Here is a 14,939-nt window from a genome sequence, read left to right as displayed (position 1 = left end):
CGCTGCTCCCCTCAGCAGTGTACTTCGTCGATCTGCCTGTTCTGCTCCCCACTCTGTCTTTGGTGAAGCCTCTCACCGCCCCTGAGCCTCTGGCCTGTACCCCAGTTCTGTATGCACAAATAAATAAATCTTTAAAAAAAAATTGTAGACTTAGGTGGAGTGGGGAATGGGGTCAAAAACAGTGTGGGGAGGGAAATGCACTGGACTATGGTGATGGCACATGGGTGATTTAGTGATGGGAAATCCAAGGGGATTGCAACCGAGATGGGAAAATGCACAAAAATATGTAAAAATAAGCTATTATTAAAAAAAATTTTTTTTTAATGTAGACTTAAATGAGGAGGTACCCAAGGAAAGTTTAATTCCACAGATTAGATAAGGTCAAAGTTGTGCATTGTGGTGGTAGTAACTCCTCGGCCAGCCACAATGAGAGTCAGTGCGCCGCGCTGTAAGGAACGCTGATAAACTGGACCAGAAGCTGAGTGACTGGCGAGGGCTATTCTGGGGCGCTGGGGGCCCAAACCTGCGGTGAAGCTGAGGCGGGGCCAACGCTGACAGCTGGAAGGTGCCGTTGCGCCTGCGCAGTAGGCCCGCGATGCCCGCCGCGATTCCGCGCCTGCGCAGAAAACTAGCGACGCCGCGCCCGGCCAGGGTCTTGACGTGCACGTGGGCGGTGCCCAGGCTCCCGGGATCCGTGGGCCTGCTTTCCGGGTGGAGGCTGCCGTGAACCCGGCGGGAGCCTGGGCATCGCGAGAAGGGAAAAGCAGCTTTGGTCGCTCACCGGCCCGCTCCCGGGGAACTACACCTTCCAACGTGGGAGGGAGAGGGGGGCCTTGCGAGGTAAGCAGGGGTCGCGTGCTGACCGACGCGGGGTCAGCCGGGTCTGGTAGAACTGGCTGCACGTGGGCCTCCCACTTAACGGTGGGCTGTGCCCTTGAGGAGGGACCAGGGGTGGGGGAGAGTAGATGTCCTCTGAGCGCAGACTCGCGTGGCAGCTCTGTCTTCTCCAGCGACAGAACCCAGGGGTGGTCTCAGGGTCACTTGATCCATTCTTTCTTCCTGCTGCTTCCTGACCCCCTGACTGGCTGTGAGAAACATGTTCCTTGTTGTAGCAGCTGGGTAGGTCAGAGAGCAGGGGTCTCTTCCTATAGCATCCATTCATTCAGCCAATTTGGGGATCTGTCTTCCAGGCAGGCCCCTCCCCCCAGCCGCACAGTCCAGTTACAGAGCCCAAGAAACATGTTCAGATAGTAACTGAAAGTGTGAGGACAGTTAACTGACACTGGGGTGATGACCAGGAGAAAAGCTTGTGGGGTGGTCTGGATATGCTGCCAGAGCTGACTAGTGAACCACAAGCTCTCCTGGCTACAGGAGAGGGAGGCCCTGTGGTGGACAGAGCTGAACACCACACTGGAGAACATTGAACAGCCAGAGAAATGGGCAGGAGACCATGGAAGGAAGAGTGATTTATATTTTAAGTGCTGCTGGAAGTCACAGAATGGTTATAGTGGTTGGACAGAACCTGAATGGTTCTGTAAATATGGTGACCATAGTACACTATCCTGAGTCAGTATCCAAAGGCATCGGTCACTGGGAAGTGATTGAGAGCTTCCAGGTGCCCTTCCACTGCCTGTATTCAATATTATATATATTCAACTTACATCCTTCAGGATGCAAGGAGGTCCTAGCCCATAGGCCCCCAGTGACAGAATCTGAAACTTCTAGAAGTAGGTAACCTTGTTCTCTGACCCTTTCTGAAAGGGTGGTGGGATTAGGATTGGTTTGGAAGTTTTCCAGCTGTTGGTGTTACCAGTGTGTTAAGAAGGTTCATGAAAAGTCTGCAAGCCTAATGGTATAAACCCAGAAACTGGTTTTTGTCCCCCTACTCCTGTCTTCAGAAGCATCAGTTGGTTAATATGGCATGTGTGGGGCACCTTTTTCGTGCAACCTCCTGTGAAAAAAACCAAGAAATGGACAAGGACATAAAGGAGTCTGGAAAAGCTTCCCTCTCACTTCAGCCTGTGAAAAAGAAACAACAGGTGGTATTGACAGGGCTGATTGGCTATTAGGTTTTTTCAGAAAGAGAAGGAAAAGTCCTTCTCTTCTAGCCCACCAGGAGAACAAGCAGTGCTTTGCTAGTAGCGTAGGTTTTTAACAGCTTTTAAACACATGTGGCAGTCTTTTGCACATGTGACTCTCATATACTTTGAAAGCCTTGAAGAAACTGTCTGAAAAGCAGCAGTCTCCTGTCCCAATCAGATAGAGTCTGTAATCTCTTAAGAGCTGCACTGCTGTTCCTTGTTCTAGAATGCTAGCCAGGGCTGAGGCAGGCACCAACCTCTACACTACTGCTCCATTCCCAGCTCTCTTCTCTGACTCCTCTCTCCATCTGAGGAAGGTGGCCCCTGGCAGGAGCCAGCTGGTAGCAAGGTTTGCTCAGCCGAACCTATGTTTGCCCTTGTTCACCCTACATCCGGCCCCACCTGCCCTACTCACCTAGCTTATCTTCCTTGCAGCCTTGTTCTAGACTCTCCTTTACAGAGCAAGACTAAAATTGAATTGTTTTCCTTGGTGAACTCCTGGAAGGAAGGACTTGATTCACACACTTGTGGTACAAAATGTGATCTGTCCCTCTTGCAGGTGTCTCAACTCTGGAAGGACACCTTAATTAATGGAGTTCAGTTTTGGGTCTCAGGAACATAGAGGTGTCTGTGTTCCAAGCTATTCCTGACTCTGTCCTCCCTCAATTTCATGTTGTCAGTGGACTGTCCTGATGAACTGACTAGCATGGATTTAGTGATTATGTGTTTGTAATTCTCTGAGGGTGTTTTTTGGTCATCTAAAATAGAGTCTATTAATAGAGCAAGGCAAGTGAAGAAGTGCATTTGATTTAGAGACAGAAGCCAGAAACACTCATCTGTGCCTCAGCAGGTGCCAACTGTATGACCCCAGGCAAGTCCATTTTCAGACTTTCCTAGCCCTTGGTGCTGTCATAGGGGAAAAAAATCATCATCTCTCCAGTGGTCTAAGGTCCAGCCTGTGGGCATCTTAATAACAGGATTAGTTTATGTTAAAGGATATTTTTTTAATTGGTAGGCAGAGTCAATAAAGAGCAGTCTTTATCCAGAAATTTAACATACCACCTGTTAATCTAACCTTTAGATCACAGTTCTTAGACTAACATAGAATATAATAAAGCCTGATTATATGAGGATTTTTTAAAACACTTCCACAGTTGTAAGACTTTAGTATTGCTTTTGTATCCTCGGTATTTATCCTTGTTTTACAGCTTTCTCTATAAATAACTCTTTGTATTTAATGATCACTTAGTGATAGGAAACTGGGACGCAGTAAACCTAGTGAGAAGAGACCTATGAGAGGGCCAGTTTCAGCTGAGAGCTGGCTGCCCAGGACAGGCATTCTTCAGGAGCGGCTCAGCCTCTGCCCCGTCCCTGCATCTTTTCTGTCATTGATTTCTTCATTCCTGATCTCAGTTAATATCCCCTTAATGCAAATAATCCCCCAGACCCTAACTCCAAATGTGTCATCTCTCATCAGTTTGTGACTGATGGCCTGCTGTCATTTCAAGCTTGGCATGTAGAAATCTTGGTCACTGCCTCCTGCTTTGGCAGACCCTCTTCCCGAATGGCCCACTTCTGTTGGTGGCCCTCACTCAGTCCTGGATAGCATCAGTACCCCATCTTTTTGTGACTGCCTGAATCACTAAGTTATCAGCTGGCCGCCAGTGAGTGTTAGCTGAGCAGCTGCTGGGCTCTTGTCTTATAACGTGACTGGGAGACTGATGGAGAGAGGCCTGGTTCCTGATCCCTCAGAGGCGCTATCTAACCAGAGGGAAGAAATGCACAAAAAAATTAATTCCACATGCAGCTTAACTCAGGGAGTGGAAGTGCGCACAGCACCAAGAGCCTGTGGTTGGAGCCTCTAAGTGCAGAGCTCAGAGCAGCAGTAAGCGTCTTAGGTAGATTTTAAAGGACCAAAGGAATAGAATGCTAAACAAATAAAAACAGATAATTTAAGGCAGAAGTCTCAATTAGTCATTACCTGTCCCCTTTGAGAGGGTGAAAGAGAGTTGTATCTTTAAAATGGTTTGAATTTAATAATGAACAACCATATACCAGAGACATTCTGTGGGGGTGGAGTGGGGAATGGATCAAAAATGGGGGGGTGCGGGAAGGGAGGGAAATGCACGAGACTATGGTGGTGGCACAGGGGTGATTTGGTGATGGGAAACCCGCGGGGATTACAATCGAGATGTAAAAAAAAAAAAAAATGTGCAAAATGATGTAAAAATAAACTTTGTAATAAAAAATATTAATAAAAAATATATATATATATATATATATATATATATATTAAATGGTTTGAATTTGATGTAACAGGTGGGCCTTTTCATTTTCCTCACACCAGTGCTTCCATGCCCACAAAACTCATGTTACCAGCATAGTCTCAGAGCCGTTGAAAAATATTCTTTATTCTCTTAAACTAGGCATACTATAAATTTTTGTATCATTTAAACCATTTTAAGTGTACAGTTCAGTAACATTAAGTAGATTCACATTGGTTTTTTTTTTTTCTTTTTAAGATTTATTTATTTATGCATACAAGAGCTGGGTGCAGGCCAGAGGTGGGGGCATTTGAGAGGATTTACCAGAGACAGAGTGGGGAGCAGAATAGGCAGATGTACAGAAAAGCAATACTGAGGAGAGCAGCAAGCAGGACAGGAGAGGTCTGCTGGGCCATGTGGGTCAGCTCCCTGGCTGGGGGTCAAACTCATGGTGCAGTGGTTGCCGATAGCTTCATAGAGTTGCATCTTAACCCCTTGTGCCAGGGAGGCCCCAGATTCACATTGTTGAGAACCCATCTTCAGTACTGAATCTTTTAAACTCTGTACAAAGAGACAAACTTTTTGTCCTTGCTCTCCCCCAGCCATGGAACCATTCTACTTTCTTTCTGTGAATTAACTATTACAGCTACCTCATATAAGTGGAATATTTGTGACTGGCTTATCCACTTGGCATAACAAGGTTCATCTATGTTGTAGTGTATGTCAGTTTCCTTCTTTTTTAAGGCTAAATCATATTACATTGTATGTGTGTGTATTTACACCCTGCCTTTTCTTTTTTTTTTAATAATGTAATAGTTTATTTTTTAATATTTCTAATAATATAATAGTTTATTTTTATATCATTTTGTGCCTTTTTTCATCTCAGTTGTAATCCCCTTGGGCTTCCCATCACCTGTGTGTCATCACCATAGTCCAGTGTAACTCCCACCCCCCACTTTTTATCCCACTCCCTACTCTATCCCCATAAAATGGCTCTGGTATATATTGTTTTTTATTATTATTTTTTTTCTCCCCTGGTCTGTTATACTCCTGCTCTGAGTGAAACCATCCAGTATTTTTCCTTTTCTTTCTGGCTTATTTCACTAAGCATGATCCCTCCTAGCTCCATCCATGTTGCTGCAAAAGGCATGTGTTTATCTTTTTTGGTTGTTGAGTAATGTTCCATTGTGTATATGTACCATATCTTTTTCATCCAGTCATCTACTTTTGGGCATTTGGGTTGATTCCATGTCTTTCCAATTGTAAATAAAGCAACAATAAACATGGGACACCACCCGTTGTCTTTATCCATTAATTTGTTGATGACATTTGGGCTATTTTTACCTCTTGGCTCTGGGTGTCCAAAGACCTCTTCAGGAGCCCCTTTCAATTCTTTCATACACCTACCTAGAAATAAGATTGCTGAATCAGATGATTATTCTATTTTTAGGTTTTTGAGAAATATCCATACTGTTCTCCATTGCACCATTTTGGAATTATTATATAAGGGTTCTGATTTCTTTTTTTTTTTTAAGATTTATTTATTTTTGCATATATAACTGGGGTACAGGACAGAGGTGTAGGGGGAGGGGCGGTGAGAGGATTCATCAGAGACAGAGTGAGGAGCAGAACCGGCTGGCTGACAAGTACACTGCTGAGGGGAGCAGCGGGTGGGTTAGGAGAGGCCTGCTGCACCATGTGGGTCACCTCCCAGGTGGGGATGAAACTCATGCTGAAGTGCTGTGCTTCAACCCACTGCATCACCAGGGAGGGCCCAGGTTCCTATTTCTTCACATCCTTTCCAACACTTGTTATTTTGTGGGGTGTTTTTGTTGTTGTTACTGTTTGTAAGGAATACTGGACCTAATGAGTTTGAAATCAGAACAGTTTAGTTGTGTGTGCTGTAATGATTAGAACTGTTGAGCACCTTTCCATACACCTGTTGACCACTCTTTGGAGGGATGTCTGTCCAAGTTCTTTGGCCATTTTTGGACCAGATTGTTGGTTTTTTTAGTTTTAGGAGTTCTCCATACAGTCAATATTATCTCATTAGATATGTGATTTGCACATATTTTTTCCCACTCTCTGGCTTGCCTGTTTCCTGTTGCAGTATCTTTTGATGCACAGAGGTTTTTAATTTTGATGTGGATCCATTGGTCTTTTATTTTAATTGTTACCTGTGCTTTTTACAGAGATCACTGCCAAACTCAATGTCATGAAGCTTTTCTTCTAGGAGCTTTAGATTGTACATTTAGGTCTTTAATGTGTATATGGTATAAGATAAAGATCCAACTTTATTTTTTAATATGTTTTGTTGTTTAGTATCCAGTTTTCCATTACTATTTGTCAGAAACTCTCTTTTCCCCAGTGAATCATCTTGCCCCCTTGTCAAATACCATTTGCCCATATGAATGAAGGTTTGTTTGGGGACTGTGTTATGTACCACTGGCCTGTGTGTCCATCCGTATACCACTACCATAATACTATAATGGTAGTAATTGGCAGCTATAATAATACTATAAATGGTAAATGGTAGCTATAATAATACTATAGCTTTGTAATGCATTTTGAAATCAGGGGCAATGAAACCTCTGACTTTGTTATTTTCTTTCAAAATCATTTAGGAACCCCTTAAGTGTCTTTATGAATTTTAGGAATTTTTTTCCATTTCTGCTCTAAGCATGCTTGGGACTTTGATAGCAAATACAATGGATCTTTGGATCACTTTGGATGGTTTTGATATCTTAACGATATTAAGTTTTCAAAAGTAAAGGTGTCTTTTACTTTTTTGACTTAATTTCTTTCAGCAGCATTTTGTATTGATGGGGTCATTCATCTCCTTTGTTAACTAGACTTGTAACAAAAGATGTTGATATTCCTAAAACCTTACTGAAATTATTTATTCTAATGGTTATTCCCTCACCCTGCACCTCCATGGAATCTTTAGGGTTTTCTACATATAAGATCTTGTCATCTACAAACAGAAATAACTTTACTTCTTCCTTCCCACTTTGAATCCCACTTACTTCATTCTTTTCTAATTGATTTCACTGGAACACCCAATACTATGTTGTGTAGAAGTGGTGCAAATAGGCATCCTTTTGTGTTCTGATCTAAGAGTAAAAGATTTCAGTCTCTTTACCAATGAGTGTGATTTTAGGTGAAGGTTTTTCATATATGGCCTTTATTAAGTTTAAGTAGTTTCCTTATATTCCTAGTTTGTTGATTATTTTTATTATGAAAAGATATTGTTTAACATTATGTTAAATTTGTCTACATTGTTTGAGATGTTGTTAATGTGATCATGAAAACCAAGATGGGTTTCTCATGTGTTGAAGCATCCTTGCATTCCAGAAATAAATGCCACTTGGTCATGGTGTATAATCTTTTTACTATATTCTCAAATTCAGGGTTTTTTTTTTTTTATTTATTGAGGAAATTTTGCATCAACAGTCCTAAGGAATATTAATCCTTGTTCTCTTACATTGTCTTTGTCTGGGTTTGATATTAGAGGGATTTAAGTGAAAAAGCCACTTCATTCTATTTCTCCTCCCAGACAGTATTGAGGTCACCATGGGGTTGTCCCTGACCTTCTAGCTCTGGCCCCACATTTCCCCCACCCAAGACTGCAGTCACACTGACCTGCAGCTCTCCTGTCCATCACTACCCCTTATTCCAAAATGTCTGTGTCCTCTTCTGAGCATATCATGCACATTAGTGTATCGCTGAATAGTATCAGGAAGCAGCTTCCCTGTGCACAGCCCTGCCCTACAGGGGAGTGCCCCCTTCAAGGGGTGGCTTACACAGTCCTGCCCTGCTTTGGCAGAGCCTGAACTTCTGTCACCCTTTCATCACATTGTTTCCTGGCTTCTCCCCTAGAAGTGTTCACTGTGTAGGGGGTAGACTGGTGGGTGCTCCCCCCAGGGCAGGGGGAGTCCTGAGAATCAGCCCCCTCAACTTGTCCTTTAAAACCTGCAGTTCCCGCACAGTGCCTAGCAGTAGAAGCTGCCAATAAACTTGAACTAATGCTTTATTTTGGGCTTATTGAACCAAAAATAATGGTGCTGAATTAATTTATTTTGCTACTCAGGTAGAATTTTTATAAGCTTTGAAAGCACACGGCATTATTTCCTCCTTGGCAAGAAAATGCCATGTGAATGAAAAGAGTCTTTGTTGTGGAACTTCCAAGGAAACGAGTGATTTATAGCAGACTTGTATGGGATATTCTGTAGTTCCCCATGGATAAGATTTTCAAGCTTTTGAAAGGTAAATTATCTACATGGTAGAAAATGTGAGAATTGTAAGAATGGATCAGATAAATGTTTCATTACCTCTAAAGGCTTGGAGACACTTCTCCATGTGGCTTTTTAAAATAGTAAGTCCAAAAGCCATTTGTCTGGAGAAGCACAAGTTGAAGTCTGTACTGCAGGTCACCACCTTCAGGGCCCACATCTGGGGGCAGGTTGTACAATTTTATAAATGTCAGTTCCTCTTCTGTAAAAATGGAATCACCCCTTCAGAATCATTTTGAGGTGCAAACATGTTGGGACAAGAACTTTGTTGCTTTGCAGCAAGAACGACAGTCGTGGAGCAGGAAGGAAGACTGCAGAAGTTCTTTTGCCATTTATTGCAATCATACAGGCTAGTAAAAGTTAATCATATCACAATGATATGAGCAATAGGGTCCAGAGGGTAGGATAGGAATGGGAGACAAAGTTTTACAAGGGAAAAGGAAGGGGACATTGTAACCATGTGTCAAGAGATATTTGTGTCAGCAAAGTATGAAGTTATCACAGGCAGAGTTATCCCAAGACCGCATGGAAAGAGTCACTTAATCAGGTCAACAGCAGCCTTGTGATACAAGCTCTATTCAGGAGGTGGTCAAGGAATGTTCTGCTGTGACCTGTAGATAGCAAATAGGTCACAGTTGCCCATGAGTGGCCAGGCCAGAGGAACCCACAAAATGAATCTTCTGATTCCAGGGGGAGAATGCAGACATTTTCGGGTTGAACGTTTTGCACACAGGGGTCTCTCACATGGCCCCAAACCTAACTGCTTAATCTCTTTCCCCTTGCTCTCCCTTTCTACCAGCAGCTGGGGCTCAGCCTCCACAGACAAAGAAATGAGAAAAATACCAAATAATGGAAACCTCAAGATGACGAAGGTGGCGTACCCTCTGGGGCTGTTCGTCTGCCTGTTCATCTATGTCGCCTACATCAAGTGGCACTGGGCATCTGCCACCCAGGTCTTCTTCAGCATCACTGAAGCAGCCACAGGGGCCCGAAGGGCCCCACAGACCCACAGTCCTCCTGGGACAGCTGCACGTGGCCATGAGGTCTTCTATGGTATCATGTTTGACGCGGGGAGCACTGGTACCCGAGTGCACATCTTCCAGTTCTCTCGGCAGCTTGGAGGTACCCCAGCCAGAAAGCCCTGCCCTGCACTGCTTCATTCTCCATGCCTCAGAGCAGAGTGCGCAGGGTCACTTCCCCTAAAGGACAGTGTTTTCTCAGGGTACAGGCTGGACCCCTGCCTTGGACTCACCTGGAAGTTCATCAGAAATTCAGTTTCCCAAAGATACTGACTCGGGATATGGTTTGCGCCAGAAATTGAAATCTCCCATGCATTCCAGCTTGCCCTATCACAGTAGCTTCTGGTGCCTAGCATTTACTGGCAGTTCAGATGACTGGGATCATGACTTAAACCAAAGGTCTCATTGGGAGAGTTCAAGGCACAAGGTTACCCCACATTCAAGTTAGTGGGAGCCAGAACCTAGGAAACTCAGATAAAATTCTGGCAAAGAACCAGAAGCAGACTGATCTGGAGCTGGCCAGTGGAACCAGGCAGCAAGGGGGAGGTAACTTAGTAATAAGGAGGGAGCTTGCACCTGGTGAACCCCATCAGCTCTGCTTCCTAGTTGGGAGCACAGGGCTCCAGGAGGATGCAGGGTGGGAGTTGGGCATCTTCACCTCCTGTGGGAGCCCTCAGTCAGTTTGGCTCCTTGTTCTGCTTCTTTCCTCTCCATCGTTGTCCTCCTCTATAACCTTTCCTGGGGTCTGTTCTGTGCTGCACCCCTTAGCCGTCACTGCCTCTGAGCATGCTGTCTTGCTCCCTCACTGTGGTCAGGCTCCTAATAATTTAAAACCCTCAATACTTTCTTAAAAAAAAAAAAAGATAGCTATTCGTTAGCACCCTATAATATATCCTTATATAATCAAGGAAATTATTTTCATATTTGCAGTTTGGAATCTTCTCCTGTGCTCCTCTGTCTGTTGACTCAGCAAGAATTAACTATGTTAAAATTAACATGTTAAGTGTGCTCACTTAACATGTTACATATAGTTTATATGTAAACTATATCTCAAAGTTGTTTTTTTTTTTAACTTTTTTTTTTTTAAAGATTTATTTATTTGCACATACAGAACTGGGGTACAGGCCAGAGGCTCAGGGGCGGTGAGAGGCTTCACCAGAGACAGAGTGGGGAACAGAACAGGCAGATCTATGAAGTACACTGCTGAGGGGAGCAGCGGGCGGGTCAGGAGAGGTCTGCCATGCCATGTGGTCACCTCCGGGGCAGGCGGGAATTGAACTCATGCGGAAGTGGCTTCAGATTCTCAGTGCTGTGCTTTAACCCACTGCGCCACCAGGGAGGGCCCTCAAAGTTGTTTTTTTTAAAGGTAAAGTTCTCACCAAAACATAAAGTATAATAGATTATAGTATAATCTGCTTCTTTAGCTGAACTAAAATTTAGACAGTAATGGGTTCCTGTCACTCTAGGGCTGTTCTTGTTCAGATGTCTGCCTTTAAAAAGTGTGGCTAGTCATGGTTGTGTACATTCATAGTTTACCTATTTTAAAATATGTGTTCCCTATAGAAACGCCCACCCTGACCCATGAAACCTTCAAAGCACTGAAGCCAGGTCTTTCTGCTTATGCTGATGATGTTGAAAAGGTAATGACTTTTCTTAGGTCTATTTATTCATCAAATTTCTAACTGCAGCGTATTAAAGCCAGTGCCCTTTCTCTTGAATGCATAGGCCATCTTCACAGAGCAGGGCCTCTCTGATGGTGCTGACCTGGGCTCTCCTGCTGTTTAGGATGGTCAGATGGAGGAAATTGTTACAGGCTGAAGAAAGACCATTCCCCTCACAAGCCCCAGCTTCTCAGACCCCTCCCCAACCAGTGTGCATGTCACCCACAATCATGGCACCATTCAAAAATACAAACTTACAAAAAGCATTATTTGAAAGTTTAATTTTTTCTGTTTCAGTTCCTCTGATTAAAGACAACAAAAATTGGCTAAAAAAAAAAATTAAAATCTAAAAAAAGCAAGTATAAAAATAATTCAATTAAACTGTTAAATAATGACTTTTGTAACTCTATAGCATTTATACTTTTTAAGTCCTTAAAGCTTCAGCTGCACTTAATTCAGACAGCTGTTATTTCCACTAAGGCACTCATGAAACTTACCAATATAGTTAAATTCCTTTTGGTTCTGCATGTCTTATATTGAAAGCTAACACACACCTGAAACTAACAGTTTTGTCAGTTATACTCCAATTAGAAAACGCAAAGCAAATACATGATTCTTGCCCACATGTGCATCCTGAGCTCAATGTAGTCACAGCCTTGCTTTCCTGTAGCTTGATTAAAAAACAAATTGAAAGGAAAAATCAAAATTAGTGAGCCTGCGTTGACCATAAATTTAGACCTGATCAATAGAGCTATCCTTAGAATAAACTGTTAGGAATTTTAAATCTTATTGTTTGAGTAGGCAACATACAATCAAGTGGGACAAGCTTCACCCCCGGGGTGAACTGAGAAATCCGCCTCCCTCTCCAACCTTCCCAGGAAGACCAGTGTCCTGGTTTTTTACCTAGCCTTCAAGAATGAGTTTTTGTGTATAGGAGCAAAGGCCTCTTGTGTTCTCTATTTTACACATAGGTAGAGTGGCTTTCACATTGTTGCACACTTTACTTTTGTTGCTAAATAGTATCATTTGGAAATCATTTGCTATCAAGATGTGAAGAGATTCTTGATTTTCCTGGTGGGATGCATTGTATGGGTGTACATTGAATAATTTACAGATCCAGCCCCCCTTCTGAAGGCCATTAAGATAATATCCGTCACCTTAAAGGCACTTCCTTACCCACACATGCAAAGCTGTGCTTGCGGGTGAATTCTTAGAATGGGATTTGCTAGTGAAAAGAATATATGTTTCTCCTTGGACAGACATCTCTGCTGTCCCCATGGTATTGTGCCTATTGAGATGCCCAGTGATACTTTGTCAGAGTTGCTTCCTTTCCCCAACCATGCACTGTCACAGGACTATATCCAACTTTTGAATCTTAAGCATTCTTGCAGGTAATAAATGCAGTTGTTCATGAGGTTTTAGTGCTATGATGGACCTCAGAATTCACTCATGATATTCAGGGCAATGTCCTCTCACCTGAGGTTACCTGGTGAGGTTTGGCAGTAGAACTGGGAGGTGGATCTGGTTGCCAGGGCAGGAGTGTGCCCTCACCTGCCACACTCAGCTGCCAGTGGTCTATCTCCTTGTGCACCTGCTCCATACCCTCACTACTGCCTGTACCATTTGAATCACTTTCCTGCTGATTTGGAAAGTTAGGAAATAATGTAAATTAGTAAAACCAAAAGGGTGGGGGCAGAATCTGTGGCCCTGCTTGCTGTGCTTTGCCCAATCTCACTTGACTTTTCCCTTGTTCACAGAGCACTCCAGGAATTCAGGAATTACTGGATGTTGCTAAACAAGACATTCCTTTTGACTTCTGGAAGGATACCCCATTAGTCCTCAAGGCCACAGCTGGTTTACGCTTATTACCCGGAGAAAAGGCTCAGAAGTTACTGCAAAAGGTAATCTCCATTTCCGCAGAGCCTGGGGGATGGGTAGAGAGGGAGGGAAAGTGTATGGCTTGCGGTAACTAAAAACAGCAAATATTCACCCAGTAGCCAAGCAGTCAGACAGGACATGTTGATACTTCAATAAGAACAACTTCATTTGGAAAATGCATGTGCTGTCAAAGGGCTTCCTTCTACCCTAGGACTTCATCCTGGCAGACTCCAGCTGTCAGAGACCTGCTTTGGGACTACCATCCCTTCTTAGTCTGAGGCACAGATGAACAGCTGAAGAACCCCCTTAGCCTGTTTGCTCCTACTCTGACTCCTCATACAGGGTGTCCCCAGAGTCCAGAGCACCCCTGCAGAGGCTCTGGAATCTGTCTGTAACATGTTTGCAGGGTTCTTATCAGGCAAGTTAAGAGAATTAGTCTAAGAACATCGGCCCTAATCATATTTACTGTTTCTATACTATTTGGCTCCTAAATGATAGTTCATTACACATCCGTCAAAGTCCCTTCTAAAAATAACCTTTACATGCTCACCTTAGATTTTTGGGATACATGTGCAATTTGAGTTTGCAGATGTACAGAAGTTTCTCTGTGTTGAGACTTAATAGAAGTGGAGATGCAAATACATCCAGGTACCAGGTGGTCCCTTGTGAAGGGTGCTCACTGCCTCCCTTCCCTTATGTTGAGCAATGCAGGGGTCAGGGTCAAGCCCTGTCATGTGTGGCTTCCCTCCCCTTCATCCCCATCCTAAAGTAAGACAGGTTTGGGGGCCCAGCAGGCTCAGTGCACCCCACAGTTTTCCAATCCAGAGCAGCCTAAGGCAAGTCTCCCTGGCAGGATCCACCTCAGCTAGTTCAGGGCACAGATTAAAGAGAAAACCCCTGCTGAGGACTAGAGAAATTTAAAGTAAAATGCAGGCTTGGTAGTTGGCTGCACCAACAGACACCTACTGGAGTTGTGTGGCTGCCTGCAAAAAGCCTAGCATAGCTGGGAGCTAGAGCTTAAATGCATCTCTGTCTCTACATTTAGGTAAAAGAAGTGTTTAAGGCATCGCCTTTCCTCGTGGGGGATGACTGTGTTTCCATCATGAACGGAACCGATGAAGGTAGAATTGGCAGAAGTGCTGGGCATGGGTGGCGCATCTTGCTGGGCCCGTGCAGGGCTGTGGCTAGTGCTTCTCCTTGGTGACATACATGGGTGCTCAGAGACCGACTGATGGGCCCTTCCAAGTCACAATTTAACTGGTCTCGGAATATCTCAAAGACACAATCTCCTTTGACCAACTTCAAATCTGTCTCAGATGCAGTTTTTCAGACCAAATCAGCCCAACTGCTGCCTCGTTTAGAACATTGCTGTTGTATTGTTAGCTCCAGGAGAAACCCTTAATAATATGGTTCTCCACCAGTCCCTCATTTTAAATATGACCTGAAGAGCTAGTGGAGAGTAATGCTTGGTTCTCGTTTTTTTAGTTTTTATTTATTTTTTATTTTATAACAGTTTATTTTTACATCCTTTTGTACTTTTTTTTTTTCCATCTCAGTTGTAATCCCCGCGGGTTTCCCATCACCAAGTCACCCGTGTGCCATCACCATAATCCCATGCACTTCCCTCCCCACCCCCCCGTTTTTGATCCCATTCCCCACTCCACCCCTCCAAAATGTTTCTGGTATATGGTTGTTCATTATTTTTGTTATTTTCTCGCCTGGTCCATTATACTCCTGCTATGAG

The 14,939-nt window shown here is 43.7% G+C and overlaps 1 protein-coding gene across 2 annotated transcripts in view; it reads left to right on the top strand.

Annotated features, from left to right (window-relative positions):
- The first annotated feature begins 683 nt into the window (after positions 1–683).
- The window catches only part of ENTPD6 (ectonucleoside triphosphate diphosphohydrolase 6 (putative)), a 31,123-nt gene continuing 16,867 nt past the window's right edge, over positions 684–14,939 (top strand). The window contains exons 1-5 of one of the 2 annotated variants that reach the window (XM_012728391.1): positions 684–840; positions 9,440–9,759; positions 11,220–11,296; positions 13,075–13,218; positions 14,241–14,316. In XM_012728391.1, coding sequence (XP_012583845.1) covers positions 9,468–9,759; positions 11,220–11,296; positions 13,075–13,218; positions 14,241–14,316 — 589 coding nt within the window. In that variant the 5' untranslated portion in view covers positions 684–840; positions 9,440–9,467. Of the gene's footprint in view, positions 841–9,436; positions 9,760–11,219; positions 11,297–13,074; positions 13,219–14,240; positions 14,317–14,939 lie in introns of both variants that reach the window. The other variant, XM_004687125.2, reaches the window with a different exon arrangement.

This window comes from Condylura cristata, unplaced genomic scaffold (assembly GCF_000260355.1).
Source record: "Condylura cristata isolate star-nosed mole 26May11 unplaced genomic scaffold, ConCri1.0 scaffold00022, whole genome shotgun sequence".
Taxonomy (NCBI): domain Eukaryota; kingdom Metazoa; phylum Chordata; class Mammalia; order Eulipotyphla; family Talpidae; genus Condylura; species Condylura cristata.
This window is presented reverse-complemented; position numbering and strand designations above follow the sequence as displayed.